At 43.6% G+C, this 19,213-nt stretch overlaps 1 protein-coding gene across 1 annotated transcript in view; it reads right to left on the bottom strand.

The window, feature by feature from the left end:
* Positions 1-202: 202 nt before the first annotated feature.
* GLDC (glycine decarboxylase) overlaps positions 203-19,213 on the bottom strand; it is a 99,240-nt gene continuing 80,229 nt past the window's right edge. The window contains exons 19-25 of the mRNA XM_079926560.1: positions 18,533-18,645; positions 17,090-17,231; positions 14,572-14,683; positions 6,291-6,386; positions 3,114-3,286; positions 1,452-1,532; positions 203-915 (exon numbers count right to left, since the gene is read on the bottom strand). Of these exons, the coding sequence (XP_079782686.1) occupies positions 772-915; positions 1,452-1,532; positions 3,114-3,286; positions 6,291-6,386; positions 14,572-14,683; positions 17,090-17,231; positions 18,533-18,645 (861 nt within the window). The 3' untranslated portion in view covers positions 203-771. The remainder of the gene's footprint in view (positions 916-1,451; positions 1,533-3,113; positions 3,287-6,290; positions 6,387-14,571; positions 14,684-17,089; positions 17,232-18,532; positions 18,646-19,213) is intronic.

Below are 19,213 nucleotides of genomic sequence, written 5' to 3'. Positions count from 1 at the left end.
TTTTTCAGTTATATGCAGCCAAACACAATTCTAGCAGAAAGGGCTAAAGTGGCATTCACTGCTGACTGAGACATACAAACTGTTTCTTTAGCCAAAGACACAACTAATAATGTAACGGTTCTACTGGGTTGAGTATTCTCATTACCCTTCAAACTCCTCTGAAACTAGGGTACATGGGAGTTAACATTGGAAAGTGGACCAAGAAGGCATTCTTCAAATTGCAATGCTTTTATTAGAATATTATTAATTGCAGATTTTTAAAAAACTACACACATGGAAAAAGGAGAACACTCAGAAATACTACTACAGATTAGGCAAATTAGTAGGAGGAAAAAGATTTCTTCAGTGTATACAAAATGTAAACATTTGCCCTGGGATTTCCCACAGATGGCACAGTCCACAAGGACTTATTTGGAATAAAAATATGTCTATCGGATCTTCAGTATAGTCTCTATACTGCAAACTTGCTACATTGGAGTTAAAGTTACTAGCACACCCCAAATTTTCTATGCAAAAAACTAAGTGGTCCCAATCAAGGCAACCTGAACATCAACTGCTACATGTGAAAGCAGAGGCACCAAAGCAAATCAATCTTCCAACAATGAGCTTCCACTCACTATGCTAATTGTATTTACATTTACCTTGAGAGAGATTACAAAAATATACACAGTATATAAAACCCCTACTTGAGTCTGTGGTGGAAAGTGAAATATTTCTTTATCAGGCGCGCCAAAGCCATTAAATCAGTCACTTGAACTTAGGGAGAGAAGATTAAGAAGAGGCCCTCTTCTGTTCAGAAAATGGGGACTCGTAAACATCCATGGGTGGGCAGGTACAAACCAGGTGCTGATCTCCATAGATGTCATCAATCCGGGCAATGGTTGGCCAGAATTTGTTTTCTGGTTTCACGAAGGGCTGCAAGGGACAAAAGACGGAAATCTTTGGGATATTCTGAGAGGTTTCTCTTGGTGGGGAAGAGGAAACTGCAATGATATTTCCACGGCCTGAGGTACCATTAGCCCAACAAGTACTCAAAAAGTATAAAAAGCTAAAATCCAAACTCCTTCATTACTGTCCATCAGAATCCCCCTGTCCCTGCTCTGCCGAGCATACCACAGAGCACCTTCACCTAAGAATCAAAGGGGAGAAAGACTGCATTTGGGGCCATCTCTCTGTTGGATGATGGTAGAAAACATCGATCCACTTGACAGGGACTCCCGTTTGGTCTTCCTGCACTGTGCACCCTGAGGATTCCCAGGCCCCTGGTTGGCATTCTGACTCTGACCTCAGAGCTCTGAAAGCCAATTCCTGGGTTCTGCACTGTTCTGACTACATGTGGTCACTATGGTGAGGAGACAGCAAGAGTGGGAGCCCTTCAGAGCAGGTGATGGCCTCTCATGCACCCATGAACGTGGACCAGCTGGCACATCCAGTTTCAGAGGAGAACTTACAAGTGGGAATGCTGCCACCTCTCTGGAATACGGCCGATCCCAGTGGGAGGATGTGACGCAGGTCAACGAGTGTGGAGACATCTGAGACAGAGACATGGACGGGAGAGGGGTCAGAGCAGAACACTGCCTTTTCCTTCTGCACATCACATTAACCAGTGAGGTGATGGAAGCCCATGGACGGAGGGTGGTGGTTTTGTTTCAGTTTGGGGGGAAGGAAATTTTGGTAGGGAAATTTTTACTGTGAAATATTTCAAATATCAGAAAGTTACAGTAATAAAATAAGCACCCAACATAAATCAACATTTTTGTCATATTTCTTAACCTTTTAAAACAAGAAACATTACAGATACAGTTGAAGCTGCCTGCATATCCCCTTTCCATCTTATTGCTGGCCCTCCTCCCCAGCGATAACCACTACCTTGAATTTGGTTGTCACAATTCTCATCGTGTTTTTATACTATTACTGCATATATTAATAAACTGCATAGAGCCTAGTTTGGTACACTTTTAAACCTTATATCATCCTGTGAGTATTATCCTCCACTTGCTTTTGTATCTCAGTATTGTATTCTTTAGATGTCTATTGCTATTTTTTAAAAAACGGCCTAAACCCTGAAAGAATCCAGAGAAAAGAGAAATAATAATGAGAGCAAATCCTATATTCCTCCACTACCCTGTCAAACTCACACTGAGCACGGTGCTGGCCTTCTCCCGCCAGCCACTGGCCCCAGCACTCCACCTTCAGCTGGGCAGCTCTGGAACTTGTCTGAGCTCCCCTGAACATCTCATACTCCTCTGGCTTGAAGCCATAACAACAGAACCACAGCCTTCGAGGTATTCTCAATTCATGATCCCTCAGCTTAATAATGTCTGGACCTAATGCAGAACTTAGAGCTCTGACCAGATATAAAAGGAACATATTTTGGAAGAGGCGAAGTAATGCCTAACAATTTTTTTTCCAGTGTAGGCCATAAACATGGTAAAACATTCAGGCCAAGTACCAATCTTGTTCTAAGAGATAACTACTCCAATAAAAGAATATATTTATCCAGAGTTTATAAGGTAAATAATCTCAGTAGAGTACATCAAACAGAGACACAGAATGATAAGACTTCTCCAGCTATATAGGGTCCTTCAGCCTCTGCTCCCTCCTTTGGAAGCCAATTGGGTCCTTGTGGGGTAAATAGCTCCCGCAACCACCAAACGCATACATAAAGTTAAAACATCAGAAATAACCACATTCGGGGTTTCCCTGGCGGTCCAGCGGTTAAGACTGCCTTCCAATGCAGGTGTTGCGGGTTCCATCCCTGGTCAGGGAGCTAAGATCCCACATGACTCGTGGCCAAAAAACGGAAACATAAAACAAGCAATATTGTAACAAATTCAATAAAGACTTTAAAAATGGTCCACATCAAAAAAATCTTTAAAAAAAAAAAAAGGAAAAAAAATAAATAACCACATTATACTTGAGTAACCACTGTTGTGTTGATGCAAGAAGATTTAAACTTCCAGGTAATGAACGTATGGTCTGCTCAGAAGAATGGCATTATTCTAGGCAAGAATATCATCTTCCAGTAAGACTTCAGAGGTTGCCGGCACACCATCCAGACACTGTTTTCTACTCTCTGGGATACTTTAGATAAAGTACCAGTGCCTACGTACCTTCAGTGGATTGACCCTAGGGTCGATGCGGCCCTCCTCAATGTCGGCGATTTCCTGCCGAATGCTGATCATGGCATCGCAGAATCTATCCAGCTCTGCCTTGTCTTCCGACTCAGTGGGCTCAATCATGAGAGTGCCTGCCACTGGCCAGGACATGGTAGGGGCATGAAATCCTGCAAAAGAGATGGGGGAACTTGTGTCACTAACTTTGACCTCCCCAATTGGGAAGAAGAGACCCTCCCCATCTTATAGTTTATCCCAAGGAAAATAATCTGATAAATTTGCTACCGTATATATCTAGGGATTCATTTTAGCACTATTTATGGAAGAAAAGCTTAGGAAATAACCTAACATCCAACAATAGAGGATTGATTAGGCAAATTTTACTGGGCTTCCATACAATAAATATGCAACCATTCTTAGTATTTAAATGTATATTAGTTAATATTTTTGAATGTTTACCCAACTTAAGTGAAAAAGGCAAGCTACCTAATGATATTGTCTCATTTCTATTTTAAAAATGGCAAAGTATTTATATATATACACATTTATATATGTGTGTATATGTATATATACACATACACTTTATATATGTATGTATGTGTGTATATTTTATGAGGGAAGCTGCTTTGAAGAATAAATACTAAAATTCTAACAGGGTTATTGCCAGAAAATGAGACTAGGGTTTTTATTTCACTTTGTGTTTTAAAATCCTTTTATAATGTTCATGTAATACTTTAGGTTAAGAGAAATTAAAATATTATAGCCTACCAAAAGTTAAATAATGAGGTAACAAGCATTAAGAAGCCTGGGGTGAGTGTTACTGTCCCTATTTTACAGATGAGGAAACTGAGGCCTGCCCAGGATGTAGAAAGTCTTCACCTTTACACTGAATACAGGCTGAAGGTATTTCTATGTTTCCAAAAGCTTTCACATGTTAAGATCAATCGACAAGACACATGGTCAAGAGAGAGATTTCCTGGACAAAAGCCAAAAACTTTTTCCCAATTCTTACACTTTTTCCTATGAAACTTTAAAAGGTGAACAGCTCCCAGGTTGATATTTCTGTCAACTAAGTTGGCCCTGGAGGGCAATGGTTCCCAATTCTGGTGTGCATCATTACGTGGAGTGCTTTATAGAGTCATGCCTGCATTCTTTAAGGGATTGTCTTCTCAACATTTCATTATAAAATTGTTCAAATATACCAATAAGTTGAAAGGACTGTAGAGTGAACACCCATATACCTTCTACCTAGAATCTACAATGATGCTCTGTTTGCTTTATCACATATCTATCTAGTCATCTATTCCTATCACATATCTAAGGCATCCACCTTAGTTTTGATGCATTTCCAAGCATGTTGCAGTCATCAGTACACTTCCCCCTTAAGCACTTCAGCATGCATATTATTAGCTAGAATTCAATATCTGAATTCAGTATCTGTCCCCATATTTTTGTGATAGTTTACATATTGCAAAATACACAGATCTTAAGTGTACAATTTAATGAATTTTGACAAATGCCTACAACTGTGTCACCCAAATCAGAAAGGGATTTCTTTTTTAAACAACAAGCTGATCTCATTACCCATTAAGTCTGACCTCAATTCCATGTGTGAGCAAATTCAGCCCAGTATTTTCTGCTGTAGTGGTTCCCATATCTGGAACCATCTGAGTTGTCATGGAAACACGGATTCCTGGATTTTAACCCTGATTCAGGAAATCCAAGGTATGAGCCTTTAAAAACTCATATCAGAATCAGGTTAAGTTTAGAAATCTCTGCCATATGGCAGCATGCCCCACCCACAACTCACCTGATAGGACTCATCCAAGTGCTTGTAAACACAGATTACTAGGCCTCACCCCTAGTGTAATCAGTAATTCTGATTCAGTAGGTGATTTAGACCCAGAATCTGTGTTGTCATTTTCACTGTTGTTTTTTTTACTTAGCCATTCATTCATTCTCTCACTTATTAAGCACAATTGTTCCAAGTGCCTCCTATGTGCCAGGCACCTGGACAGTTCTGGGCTTAGGGCAAGCATAGCCATCACTCTATCAAACATCAAAATATCAAGGTTGTAGATAGAGCAGAACTTGGAAATACTGGGCAGTGACTTCAAATACCACTTCCCTCCTACCTCCATCCCCCACCTAGCTCCCTGCAAATGCTGCTGCAGTCAGATGTGGGATACAGACCACACATCACAGAAGGGAAGCCTTAACCTGAATCAGCCATCACTCAGCCATTGCCTGAGAAGTTAAGGCAGGTCATAGGAGCAGCCAACAGGAGATTTTGAGGTAATGGCTAATTTCATTAATGAAAACTCTCTGGCTTTCCCATTTATTATCAGTGTAACTCTACATAATAAGATCATTCATTCACGAGAGAAATGAGTCACACACGTGGGACTCCCGTTATGATACGATAGTAAAACTATTAAATTATTAAACATTTTACATTCCTTATTAAAAGAAGTCATTCAAATCATCTTAAAATTCAGATAGGACTCCACATCCATCAAAAGGCAAAGTTTTCCCCAACTTAGCCTTCCTGAGAATTGAAGGTTCTGTGATGTTATTAATAATGTCACTAAGAAAATATATTTTAATAACGGCTGTGCTGAGTGAACATCCACTAAGAACACACAGATAAAAGACTTCACAGAAAAATCACATCATCTCTGGGAAAACAAGGTGCACCTATTCCTTCATCTCTATGAGCAGCTGAAACAGCTATGCCACGACTGAGGTGGCTATAAAACTCAAATGCCACTCATCTTTCTAACACTCCTACAGGATGCCTGCTTCACTTCCTTCACTTTCATGGACCTCTCTGTTTACCAGGAGTAGGATAGGTGGAAGGATTTACCAGAAACATGGGCAGAGAGCAGCAATCATTTTCTCTGGGATTTTTAACTGTTAACTATAAAGTCTTCTTTACCTAGCTGCTGATGGATTCAAGATGCGTGATTTAATATCTTTTGAAGGATGGTACCGATGGAGTCATGGGCAAAGTTTTTTCTCTGTCCACAGCCCCCAGATCCCCATTTAGCCTGTGGATCAGTTTACTATGGTACCTGCACAGTCAGTCTGTGGTCCATAGCCAACATGGGCAGCTACATGAATGTCAAAAACCCAAGTTCCCCTACAAGGGGTCACTCCCGGGAGACCACTCACCATAATCCTGAAGCCTCTTGGCCACATCGACGGCCTCAATATTTGCAGACTTTTTGAAGGGTCTTGTATCCAAAATAAACTCATGAGCCACATAACCTGTTGAGGAAGATTATTTTAGCTCAAGATTAACATCAGCTTGTTGTTTTACCCAAGCAAATGAACAAATAAACCAGCTTTTTAATGCATATCATTGAGGACCAAGAAACCATGGGCATTTGGTAAGTTTATAGTTGACAACAAAGATTTCATCTGCTCTTATTACATATAAAAATTGTTAACATGTTGGGCCAATATGTCCCATCCTCAGTGCTCAACACACCCATGAGCCAGGAGGCTGGTGGGAGGTGGAACAGTAGCTGGAAGACTTGCTGAGATCCCAGGGGATCAGACCATTTCTACTCAAAGGACCTAAAATCTACTTGCGACAGTTAAACATGTCATCATGGGCCTGATCCTTTTATATAAAATATTTCTAGAGTTAAAGGTACATTGACACCCTTTTCAACAACATTGCTCCCAACATCAAATAACGGTTTCTTCTGTGTGTGTGTGTAAATACATACTAAACAAATATCCATAAGACACAGAATTTTATTTGATTCTTCAAAGGGGCTTTTGAGGTTTTGGTTTCAGGCTTCAGGCTGAGAATTAGAAATAAGGGCTGTCAAACAGCACACCACAAGTGGCAAGGAGCTGATGAGGCCGAAGTCTTGTGGGGGTCAGTTCACTTTGTTCTAATTTGTAAACCAATTGCCTCTCTAGCCTCAGGCTGCCATCTCCCCAGCATGACTTGTTGACCACCCATCCAACATCTAGAATAAACCACGGAGTAAGTCAGCATTTTCTTAAATAGAACAACATTCCCGGGAGCTTCCCAAATTCCATGGCCCACACAACTGATGAATTTCCTTCAAGGAAAGTATCTACTCAGGTGAAAATAACGTACTCCTTCTTAACCCCCTACCCTGACCCTCAGCAAACAGTGAATCTACTTACAGATACTTGGAGCTGACATAACTCCTCAAGCCTGAGAAGAAAAGCTCCAGTCATTAACAGCCCCTGAAGATCTAGTTTGTGAACTGCTCTGTTTCTTGTGTGATGAATACATATGAAGGGATTGGCTTTGTTTGAAAACAAAAGTATGAGACTTTGAATATACTGTCACTGCATATTTTTAAAACAAGCTTTCTAACCGTGATGAGGATTCAATTGTGAGGAGTGTGGTTCAAAACTAGAAAGGTGTGTTCAGAGGTAGATAAACTTAGACCAAAAAAAAAGTGCCTAAAAGGAATGACTAGCTGGAATGTTCAGGGGGAAAATCATGACATTATTTAAATCCTCATCAACTATTAATTTCAGGAATGCTAAATGCCCTATGACACTACCCCATTTGGGGAGCCCAACCTCAAGCTTCGACCTTTCTTTTCTGAGGCTCTGGCAGCCATCCCAGTACCATGACAATGACTCGAAGAAGGCGGCTAATGGAGCTCACTGCTCTGAAGAACACTCAGCCATCAGGAGGAGAGGAGGAGATGGACACACGGTGGGGAGGAGTCTCTCTTGCTGGCGGGCAGACAGCACAGTCTTTCAAGCAGAGGTTCAGTAATAGCTGAAAGGCCGCATCAAGCCAAGCCCAGCCCAGTGCTGCTAAAGCAAGACTTCATCTGCAGAGGCCCCGCCACAGCCAAGTGGTTTGGGAAGAGCTCCATTTTCAAAATGAGGTTCAGATGTTATTTTCTAAGTCCATATTCTAATACGTTCAAATGGAAACTGTAGTGGGATTTCGGCATCTCTCTCTCTCCTCTCTCTCTCTACTTCAGGCTGAAAAGGGGTGAAATTTAAACTTGGTTGTTCTTGGAGGCCAGATCCCAAGATGTTCATCTTTGTTTGCAGTTTTTAAGGAGAAAATATATGGCATATGGTGAGTCAGAGTAATCTGAAGTAGAAATTGTATAAACTGTTCAGTGCAAGTTTTAATTTTCAGTGAGTATGTGTTTCCTCTGGGCCTAACCATGACTATAGCTGAGAGTCTGAAAGGGTAAGTTGAAGGAGCAAGGAAAGAAGAGGGGTCGGGGGGATGATGGAAGAGCAAAATAAAAGTGGCTTGGCTCTAGACAGTATGGTACTGGCACAACAACAGAAATATAGATCAGTGGTACAGGATAGAAAGCCCAGAGATAAGCCACACACCTGTGGTTACCTAATCTATGACAAAGGAGGCCAGAATATACAGTGGAGCACAGACGGCCTCTTCAATAAGTGGTGCTGGGAAAACTGGACAGCTACATGTAAGAGAATGAAATTAGAACACTCCCTAACACCATACACAAAAATAAACTCAAAATGGATTAAAGACCTAAATGTAAGGCCAGACACTATAAAAAGCTTAGAGGAAAACATAGGCAGAACACTCTATGACATAAATCACAGCAAGATCTTTTTTGACCCACCTCCTAGAGGAATGGAAATAAAACCAAAAATAAACAAGTGGGACCTCATGAAACTTAAAAGCTTTTACACAGCAAAGGAAACCATAAACAAGACGAAAAGACAACCCTCAGAATGGGAGAAAATATTTGCAAATGAAGCAACTGACAAAGGATTAATCTCCAAAATATACAAACAGCTCATGCAGCTCAATATCAAAAAAAACAACGCAATCAGAAAATGGGCAGAAGACCTAAACAGACATTTCTCCAAAGAAAATATACAGATGGTCAACAAACATTTGAAAAGATGCTCAACATCACTAATTATTAGAGAAATGCAAGTCAAAACTACAATGAGGTATCACCTCACACCAGTCAGAATGGCCATCATCCACAAACAATAAATGCTGGAGAGGGTGTGGAGAAAAGGGAACCCTCATGCATTGTTGGTGGGAAGGTAAATTGATACAGCCACTATGGAGAACAGTATGGAGGTTCCTTAAAAACTAAAAATAGAACTATCATCTAGCAATTCCACTCCTGGGTGTACATCTGGAAAAGATTAAAAATTAATTCAAAAAGATATATGTACCCCAATGTTCATTGCAGCACTATTTACAATAGCCAGGACATGGAAGCAATCTAAATGTCCATCAACAGACGTATGGTTAAAGATGTGGGGCTTCCCTGGTGGCGCAGTGGTTGAGAGTCTGCCTGCTGATGCAGGGGACACGGGTTCGTGCCCCGGTCCGAGAGGATCCCACATGCCGTGGAGCGGCTGGGCCTGTGAGCCATGGCCGCTGAGCCTGCACGTCCGGAGCCTGTGCTCTGCAGCGGGAGAGGCCATAGCAGTGAGAGGCCCGCGTACCGCCAAAAAAAAAAAAAAAAAAAAGTAAAAAGGAAGATGTGGTATGTATATACGATGGAATATTACTCAGCCATAAAAAGGATCGAAATTGGGTCATTTATAGAAACACGGATGGACCTACAGACTGTCATACAGAGTGAAGTCAGATATCATATATTAACACATATATGTGGAATCTGAAAAAAACTGGTATAGACAATCTTATTTACAAAGCAGAAATAGAGACACAGACGTAGAGAACAAACGTATGGATGCTAAGGAGTAAGCGGGGGGATGAATTGGGAGATTGGGATTGACATATATACACTGCTAAGTGTAAAATTGATAACTAATGAGAACTTTGTATAGCACAGGGAACTCTATGCTCTGTGCTGACCTAAATGGGAAGGAAATCCAAAAAAGAGGGGATATATATATACGTATTGCTGATTCACTTTGCTGTACAGAAGAAACTAACACAGATTTGTAAAGCAACTATACCCCAATTTAAAAAAAAAAAAGAAAGCAAGCGGCTTGGCTCTAAGCTTGGAACATCCCCCCTCTCAACCCCTCATGTGTTAATTATCTTACAAGGCTGAAGATGACATGGGAAAGTGCTACAGAAAGATAAGGCTTCCCAAAACCCTCCTTGAGAGCAGGCACTGAAACCTTCTTATCCTGCATCCTCAGAGTGAGTGCCTAGAAATAAATGGAAGTCACTAGCTAATTAGAAAGCTTGGGTGGGCAATCAACACTCGGTCAAGCTTTTCATTTGCAACCCAGGGACCACAACTAACAGCATCAAGACTCCTGTTTCCCTGGGAATGAGGTCAAGTAGGTGGGCCACCCCCCTCTAGCCTCAGGAGGTCACTTCCCAGCCAGGGATGTGAGGGTCCAGCCTCTAAGGCCCATGTCCACCTGCCCATAAAGGCCACCGGGAAACCTCTCAGGGACAGGAATTTCCAGGCAGAGTTAGGTTTGCCTAAGGTCAAAAAGAGATAAGCATTTAAGAAATTAAAACATAAATAAAACACTGGGCTACTAACAAAATGGCCTATCCACTGACGGGAACTCTACTTGGGTCAAACAGTGAGCCTAGCCTCCCACGAGAGCAGACACCTGTGAATTTTTTCAGTTCCTCCTTTAAAAATGCCTCACCCTACCTGAGGTAATTCCTTTCCTTATCCTAGCAGAATAGATACTACTGCTGCTTCCCCATCCCAATTCTTGGCTATCACTTCCTTGTTTCACAAAACCCTAAGCCTCAACAAGTTTCACTGGTATTTTCAAATCTCTCAAAGAAATGGTTCATAAAGGGAAGCCTGGAGTTCATTAAAATTATTGCCTCACAGTCGTCCGTGATTCCAGTCTTATTTAGAGCTGGTAAATATGATTAAGATGAGTAACGTCTTCTAATATTGCCATTAGACATTTTGGAATACAATGTGTTTATTAAGAACATTTCTATTTTGGGCTCTCAGGAGGTACGGCGATCATTCTTTTTTAGGCCCTAAAATACTAAGCCTCCGATTGTATAATGAATGTGTTTACCAGACCAAACACGAGACAATTTTTGGTTTCATGAACTTTGGGATTGGGTAAGAAAGTCTGTAATCACCAATCTCTTTCTGCTTGGGATGAGAAATACAATTCATTATTTAATTCTTGGATAAAATGGAAACAAATGGAAATTTCATCCATCTTTCTGTGTTGCGAATCTCTGGGACAGTCTCTGCCTGAACCAGTCACGTGATGCCAAGCACACGGCAGGCACCTGAGCCACAGGTGCTCATTCACTTTCCCCTCCTGGAGTGCCATGCATCCCCATGCGGTCCACACCACATTCGTTCTTGCTCTAAAGAACTCAGGCTTGCATTGCACAACTCTGTGAGCACACTAAAAACCACTGAAATTCAGTGGGTGATGTGTATGGTATGTGAATCCTATCTCAATGAAGTTGTTAAATAAACTTAATCCTAAGGAAGTATTAAATAAAAAATAACAATTAGAAGAAAAAAACCCTAAACCTTGTAAATTAAAGCAAAAAGATGATTTTCACCCATCAAATTGGCAAAGACATTTGGGGTTTGGTTTGTGTTGCTTTCCCAGCCTGGCACTTGGTGCTCACTGGGCTCTAGTGCGATGGTCACTCGTATGCTCTTAGAATGAAATCAATTGCTATTGTCTCTGAGGGGAAACAAGGCCATACATTTCAAGAGCTTAAATGCATTCAGATCCTCTGAGATAACTTCTCTTCTACAACTCTAACCTGCGGAAATAGTCAAGGACGTTTAAAAAAAAACTCTAGGTAAAAGATGTTCATTGCAGCATTGTTACAAAAGCAAATAACATGGTGGGCAGGAGGCGGGCGGCGAGGGAGACCCCTACAATTACTTAAATCATGGTATATATGATAGAATCGATGTAGCAACTTTCAAAGCCCCTTTAATGACGAGGGAAATAATCGCAATATTAAATAAAGTTAAAAAACAGGATACACACTGTGTTCATAATATGATCTCAATTGTCTAAGGCGGGAAGGAATACAGCAAAATATTCAGTGGTTATGTCTGCTTGATGGAACCATGGATCACTTACATTTTCCTCCTCAAACTTTTTTATTGTCCAAATGTTCTATGTTGAGCATATGTACATGACTTATATAATCAGACAAAACCAATACTGATGCTAATCCTGAAGGCCAATACATAAGCAGGATGCATCTCACAGCACAGGAGCTATATTTGAATTAATTAGTAGCTCTTGTAGCTTCTTTCATACCCAACAAAAGCATTTCATTGTGTTGCTTAGAGACATATTGCCCACAACTTTCTTTCCTACTCTCTGGGGAGCATTGTTAACCAGAGCTCCCGATTATTTAGTTCTTTTCTATTTTCAAACTCCAGAACCACCCTTTTGGATACATATTTACAAAGCAAGATGAGCCTTTAAATTAAAGATCACAGGTGGAGATGCACACTTCCCTGGGCTGGAGACACTAAGAGCCAAAGAGGGGCCTCGTACCCGTGGCCCTGGGTCTGGGCACTGGTTACTGACGGCTCTCTGCTCTCTCTGCCCCAAGCTCAAGACCCGTGGCTCCCTGGTCTCAGATTCTGTGCCCACAGCCCATGCGCCGCCTGTCCACCTGACTCTTAGTGCCACCCTCCCATCACCTCCAGGGTGACTTGACTCCCCCTCCTATTATTCCCTCTGTTGTAGCTTCACTCTCCCCTCTTCACAGCCTTTTCCCTGGCAGCTTAAAATCATCTTGTTCTCTTATTTAAAAACAAAGCTGGGCTTCCCTGGTGGTGCAGTGGTTGAGAGTCCGCCTGCCAATGCAGGGGACGCAGGTTTGTGCCCCGGTCTGGGAAGATCCCACATGCTGCGGAGCAGCTGGGCCCGTGAGCCATGGCCGCTGAGCCTGCGTCCAGAGCCTGTGCTCCACAACGGGAGAGGCCACAACAGTGAGAGGCCCACGTACCGCAAAAAAAAAAAAAAAAAAAAAAAAAAAAAAAGCTGCATCCTATTGAAGCAGCTCCTGTCCCCCTTCACCACCAAACCCCCCAAACCATGAAAGCTTCTCCCTTCTCCCAACCTCAGCCTACTTCCCAGCCCATTTCCATCTAGCATCTACCGCACTGTTGGGCCCTAACTGCTTTCGAAGGTGACCAAAGGCTTCCTAATTGTGAAAGGTAATGGTGCTTTTTAAGACTCATGAGACCTGAGTCTTTTTAAGCCACCTGCTCTTCAGCCTGTCCCTCCATGTCACGTAAGACCACCCACATGTGCTGACTGTGCATGTTGTGCTGACACGATGCCAGGGACCGAGGCAGCCACAGCCTCCGCCGGGCAGGAGCTCAAGGTCTGCAGGAGACAGCCAGATGATAAACGGAGTGGGAGAATCCTCCGCGGAGGAGGGAGCCAAGAGGAGCAGTTCTCGCCACCGGGAAAGGAAAGGGCAGCCTCAGGGAGGAGGTGGGGCCAGCGCAGAGGCAGGAAGGACAGGCGCCATGACAAATGCTGGGGGTTGGGAAGGGGGGCATCTAAAGCTGCCTCGGCACAGAGCCCCCCTCACCAGATGCCACTTTTCCGCACCCACTCCATGTAGCCATCTGCTTCAGGGGTTTTGCTCTGGCTTCTCAACACTGTTTCCTTGGGTCCCACCAATTCCAAGAGCCTGCTCTCAGATCCTGTGCCCAGAGCCACATCTCTGCAAGTCTACCTGCTCCAGCCTCTCCCATCACTTCCAGGGAGAGCTTGTTCCTCCATCTCTTACTCCCTCTAAGAGGGAGGCTTACCTAACATTTCTTCACTCTCAACTAATTAGTAACTAACTCCCCTGATTCTACTTCTAACAGCATGTTCATCTCCTCCTACTGTCTTAATGATATTAACATCCTCTTAATCCTGTCATTACCCTGCTCAAAAACCCTTCTGGCCCAACTGTAGAGTCCAGAGCCTTCCAAGGCCTTCAAAGCCCCATGCTACCTCTCCAGCCTCATCTTCATCTGCTCCCTTTCCTGCTATCCCATCCTTCAACCCACCCAACACTCCCGCCACCCAGACAACTCCTTTCTCTCCGGCTTGCTCCTGTATCTCTGTTTACTGGGGTTCTGCTACTCTTCCTTTCAGGCTTATCTCAAATGGCTCCTCCCAGAAGGCTCTCCCAACTGTTCTGCCCTGCCTCTGCCCAGTCTGAATTACTCCACTCATTCCCATGGAACTGGAGGAGGTAATGAGTGCGTGGTATTTATGTATACGTCTCTCAGTGGTGTGGGCTCCGTGTTGGCCTGCGCTTCAGAGACTAAGTGCATGGCAGAGCCTCGCAAATAGTGATATCCTGTTTACTAAACTGAAGAGCTTTCCAATAACTCTAGGCTTTTCTCTGGTCTGTGCTAAGAAACAGAAGTTCCCCACCCTCTTCTGAAAGCCTCATCCACTAGGTCAAACTTCGTTTGGCCAAGGAAGAAAACCAAGGTGAATACAGACTAAAGTTCATACTTGCCTCTTGCACCCCGGAAAAGGACTCTGTAGTGTTTTTCTAATCTCTTGGCCATGTAGTTGGCATTTAATATAGCAATTTCTGTGGCCTGTTTAAGGCCCTTGCCTCCCATCATCTGCAACAGAGGGAAAAAGAGCCATAAACCACAGAACAGGGAAACCCAATGGACACTAACCAAAGGTATCCCCAGATAAATCCCACTCACAAAGGAAATCAGCCTACCACCGCTCTCTGGATTGCAGATGAGTGAAATATCCTAACAAGGATATCTGTCAATCCTCTCTAAGCCTGAAATAATTTTTGGTTTTCTCCTTTGAACAGTAATTTTATGCTTCTTATTGTAGTTACAAAGCTTAGAACAGGGCAAAACTAACTGCTGACTATTGTGTTATCTACCGAAGAAAAAGAATTGTTTTTAGGTTACATGCATTTGGGGGAGGTTTTGTTTGGTTGTTCATTGTGAATTTGAGATGCCTTGATAATTGCCAGGAATCTCATGGGATCTTGGCCAAAATCCCCACTGAATCCATTTTGTATGGTTTGTCTTCCAATTGTCCATATTTGAGGGCTTTATGTTTAACAACTGCCAGGTTCAATCTTATTCTTTTCTGGTGGTTCATAAGTCCCTGTGATTATATGGGGTGAATGCCATTAGCAGCAAAGAGCTTAAAACCAGGACTGCACCAATTTTTACTCACTACTTTCTTCCCAGAACACCTCATATGATGGAGGCTTGATGTATATTAATACATAACTAATGTAAAGCAAATGAGAAAGCACCAAGTAAAAGGGCAGGGATGCCGAAGTCCAAATAAGGAGAGGACACATTTTGGTCAAAGAAGGGTTCCTAGGGTAAGAGTTAGAACTTGAGTGGAAACTTGAAAATGGGTAGAATTTGGATAGACAAAGAGAAAGGGGACGACACTCCAAGTGAGAAGAATGGCAGAAACAAAGGTAGGGAATGGAAGGCACATGGCTGCAGCTTGGGAGGTGCTGTAGAGCCGGGTAGGCTGTGACTACCTCTCACAAGCCTCAAACCCTTGCTGGGAAGGACCTGGACTTGGTTCAGCCAGCCACTGCCTCTCGGCCTGGGCATCAGAGTCTCTGAGCAGCTTGACGGCCCAAGCCCTAAGCTGCATATGCTGAATTTGATTCTCTCTGGGATGGGCCCTAGGCAAGTGCATTTTGGAAGAATCCCCTAAGGATTTTGTGCAGGCTAGGCTAGGGAGATCCAGCAGCAGAGGCAAAGGGAAGCGAGGAGAGGATGGAGAGCCCTGGCGGGAATCTAGCAGTCCTGTAGGGAGGCTCCAAGAGGGACTGCAGCAGGGAGAGAAGATAATTCTAGAGTCCAGGTGATAAGTAACAACAGCCTGAAATAAAGAAAGGGCCCAAGGTCAGAGGGGTGGCTTAAACCCTACTTTATTTATTTCATTTTTAAACTGAGGCTCTCTCTGGTGTTCCTGGCATATGGCCAAACCAGCCTTGGGGCATTTATTTTCTATACGTGATTCATCTCCAGCCCAAATAACATTCCATAACAAATAACTCAGGTTTGTAGAGACCAAAAGGAGGCTGTAAATTAGATTCTGTTTGCAAAGAAGCAGACCTTTATGATGATTGTTTTTGTTTTTACTACTTGCAAACTAACTCGAGTATCATTTCAAAAAGCAGGTTTTAGTCTCTGGGGTACAGAATTGTTGTTCCAGCTTCCCAGAAAGTTTTCATTAAGAATCATAAATGCGACACTGTTCAAGAATAACAACCAGCCCAAAGAGTCATCTGGTGTTATTTGCATAGCTGAGTTAGGGGTTTATTTCACCAGAAGCCTCCCTTCCTCTAAGGAGGGGAGCCAGTTGGGGAAGGCTGCTCTAATTAGCAGCTGAAGAAGTGCTCCTATCCAATGCACGGTCTTCTCAGCCCAGGAGGTAGGCAGGACAGTTTGAACAAGAGCTGTATAAAATAAACTCTGGCCATAGTGTTTCTTGGAAAAACACAAAGGAAGGAAGCCTGTTCTCCGACAAAGTCTAATTACCCCCGAGAGTATAGTTCCACAGGCCCTAAAGGGCAAAGAGCTTTGGGAAACCACCACATAAGCAAATTTCTGCTATTTTCATCTTATCCTCCAGGCTCCCAAGAAATATAAAGCGAAATGAGATGTATTCCTAAAATTTATCCCAGGATCTCAACCAAGTGTAATAATTAGTATGTGCACTGTTTTTCACTTGCGAGGGGCCATACAAATCCTACAGGAAACCAAATGACGTGGCCAGCACATCCATATGACTCATGGTACTTAACTCCGTCTGGAAAAATATATCTGGCGTGTCAGTTCCTCTGGTGTTAAACCCACTATGAGAACCCAAAGGAAAACAGCCTGATGAAGAAGAGACAAAATGAGTTTTAGCTGATCTCTTTAGGAAGGTTTCTCCACTCAAGTCAGCAATTTTCAAGTCTGCAGTCTCAGTTCCCCACCCACACATCACACACCCCCACCCCTCTAACACACATCCATAGGCCTCACCTTAATATAAGCCCACGAAATGGGCAAGATGGAACTGGAGCCCCATGGGGCCGCGCTGATGGTACCCAAAGGCCGGGCATCTTCGCTTGGCTTTACCGAAATGATGGGATGATTAGGCAGAAAAGGGACAAGATGCTTCTTCCTGTATTGTTTTTTTTTAATACAAATTTAGAAGCTGTAAAAAGATCCAGTCTAACCAAACAGGCAGGTGCTGGGCCCTCTCAGGAAGCTCTATTCCTAGCAGAGGAACTCTGACATGGGAGGGACCCGGCACCTGCTAAGGGGCAGATGTTCAGGAAGTGTTCCTTCCTTCCTCCTCTGCTGGAGGCATGGCTCAGCAGCCATCAGCATCCCAGCAGCTCACCCAAGAACCGTGGCGGCGAATCTGGCAGAGACAAGCAGCCTGGAATAGTATGCAGGGCCATGGGCTCACAAGAATGTGGCGACATCCCAGCCCTACACACCCTCTCCCTCCCAGCCCCGGCTCCCACACTCTTTCCCAAGGCATCTAAGGGATATAGAAAGACGCTGCTGAGAAGAAGCCCCATGGGGTAACACATCAGAGGCCAGCATGTGAACGTCAGCCACCCTGCCTCCCCCACAGCTGAGGCACTGGGCCTCCTTCACTTACTATAAATAATAGTAATCAAAAAGGAAAGAAGAAGAAAGCAGGGGGCCAGGCTCGCAGCATTCCTGAAGACTGACCCCCTTTGGCACAGTTCTGGAAAAATGAAGATGCTCAGGAAATGGCGGCTCAGCACCATTTTCATGAGATGATTTGGCTTCACGGTGTAAAGTTATCAACTGCTTCGAGATACTGCTTTAGTCTTGTTCTGACTGCATCCAATTATTTCTAGTAATAAGGTCTGTTTCCTTCTTACTTATCTCAGATGTAATAAGAATTCAGGCTGCAAAGTGTTCAACATCTTACACCCAATTCCCTTTTTTGGGGGGGAGGGGCGTTTAAGTTCTACTCTCTTAGCAAATTTCAATTATACAATAGTGTTCTCAACTATAGTCACCATGTTATGTGTTAGATCCTCAGGTGTAACCATCAGCTGATTTTAAGAAGAAACAAAGAAAAGCTGCTTAGAAGTCTAAATTAAAGTCTGAGAGGCACTTCTAGGTGCTCATATGCCGGTTCTCAGCCATAATGCTCCGTAAAGCTCCCTAGTCATCACTCTGTTAATAATCCTGCTCTGTCTATGCGTGACTGGGAGCTGAGTGTGGTCACACACTGTGGTTAACAAAATCTAAGTCTGTTTCTCCTTAGACAAACCCTAAAAGCACCCCTTTCACTGCTCCCCACCCAGCCCTTATAGGCACGCCACATGTGAAGGTATCCTGACACTTGAAGACCTCGATGAGAAGAACAGAGAGTTTGAGACCCATCTTTGATTCTCAGTCTCCAAAGCCATCCTGCAACCAGGGCCCAGAACTCACACTCCGATGGGCCCCATGCCAGGGCCACCTCCACCATGGGGAATGCAGAAGGTCTTGTGAAGATTTAGGTGTGAGACATCAGACCCAACGTCTCCAGGACGACAGATTCCCACCTACCACAAAGGGAAAGAACCAAAAGCAAAAGTCAACAGCTCGAAGGGGTGTTCCGGAGAGGCAGCCATGCTGCTCCCCCTGAGAGGAAAGGCAGATGGAGCTGTTCACAGAAACATACTTAATACCGCAATCAGGCCGCCCCCACCAGCATCCTTCGCCTTCCGTGTGCCCGTGGCCTTTAAACTGCCGGTCCTTCGGCTGCGGACAGGGGCGCTGAGTTTCCCGTTGGGAGGTAAAGTGGCCCCCCTTTACCTCCCAAATGCCGCAAGGAGGCAGGCCTCTGGGCACTAGGTACCCCACCCTCACCCTACACATGCTGGTGCGAGGCCCTCCCAAGGCCAAGGAGGCGGAGCGCTTTCCCCAAGAACACAGTGAGTGGGATGCAGTGCCTGTCTCTTCTCCCTCCACAGACGAGAGAATTGAGACAAGGAAATTATATGCCCTGCTCGATATAAATACAACTGGATATAAACTTCAGGAGGCCAAAGTATATCATCTCTCTCGTTCACTCCCGTATCTTGAGCATCTAATACCGTGCCAGGCATATGATTGCTCTGACAGTCCTGC

The sequence above is a fragment of the Stenella coeruleoalba genome, assembly GCF_951394435.1.
Source record: "Stenella coeruleoalba genome assembly, chromosome: 7".
NCBI lineage: Eukaryota > Metazoa > Chordata > Mammalia > Artiodactyla > Delphinidae > Stenella > Stenella coeruleoalba.
This window is presented reverse-complemented; position numbering and strand designations above follow the sequence as displayed.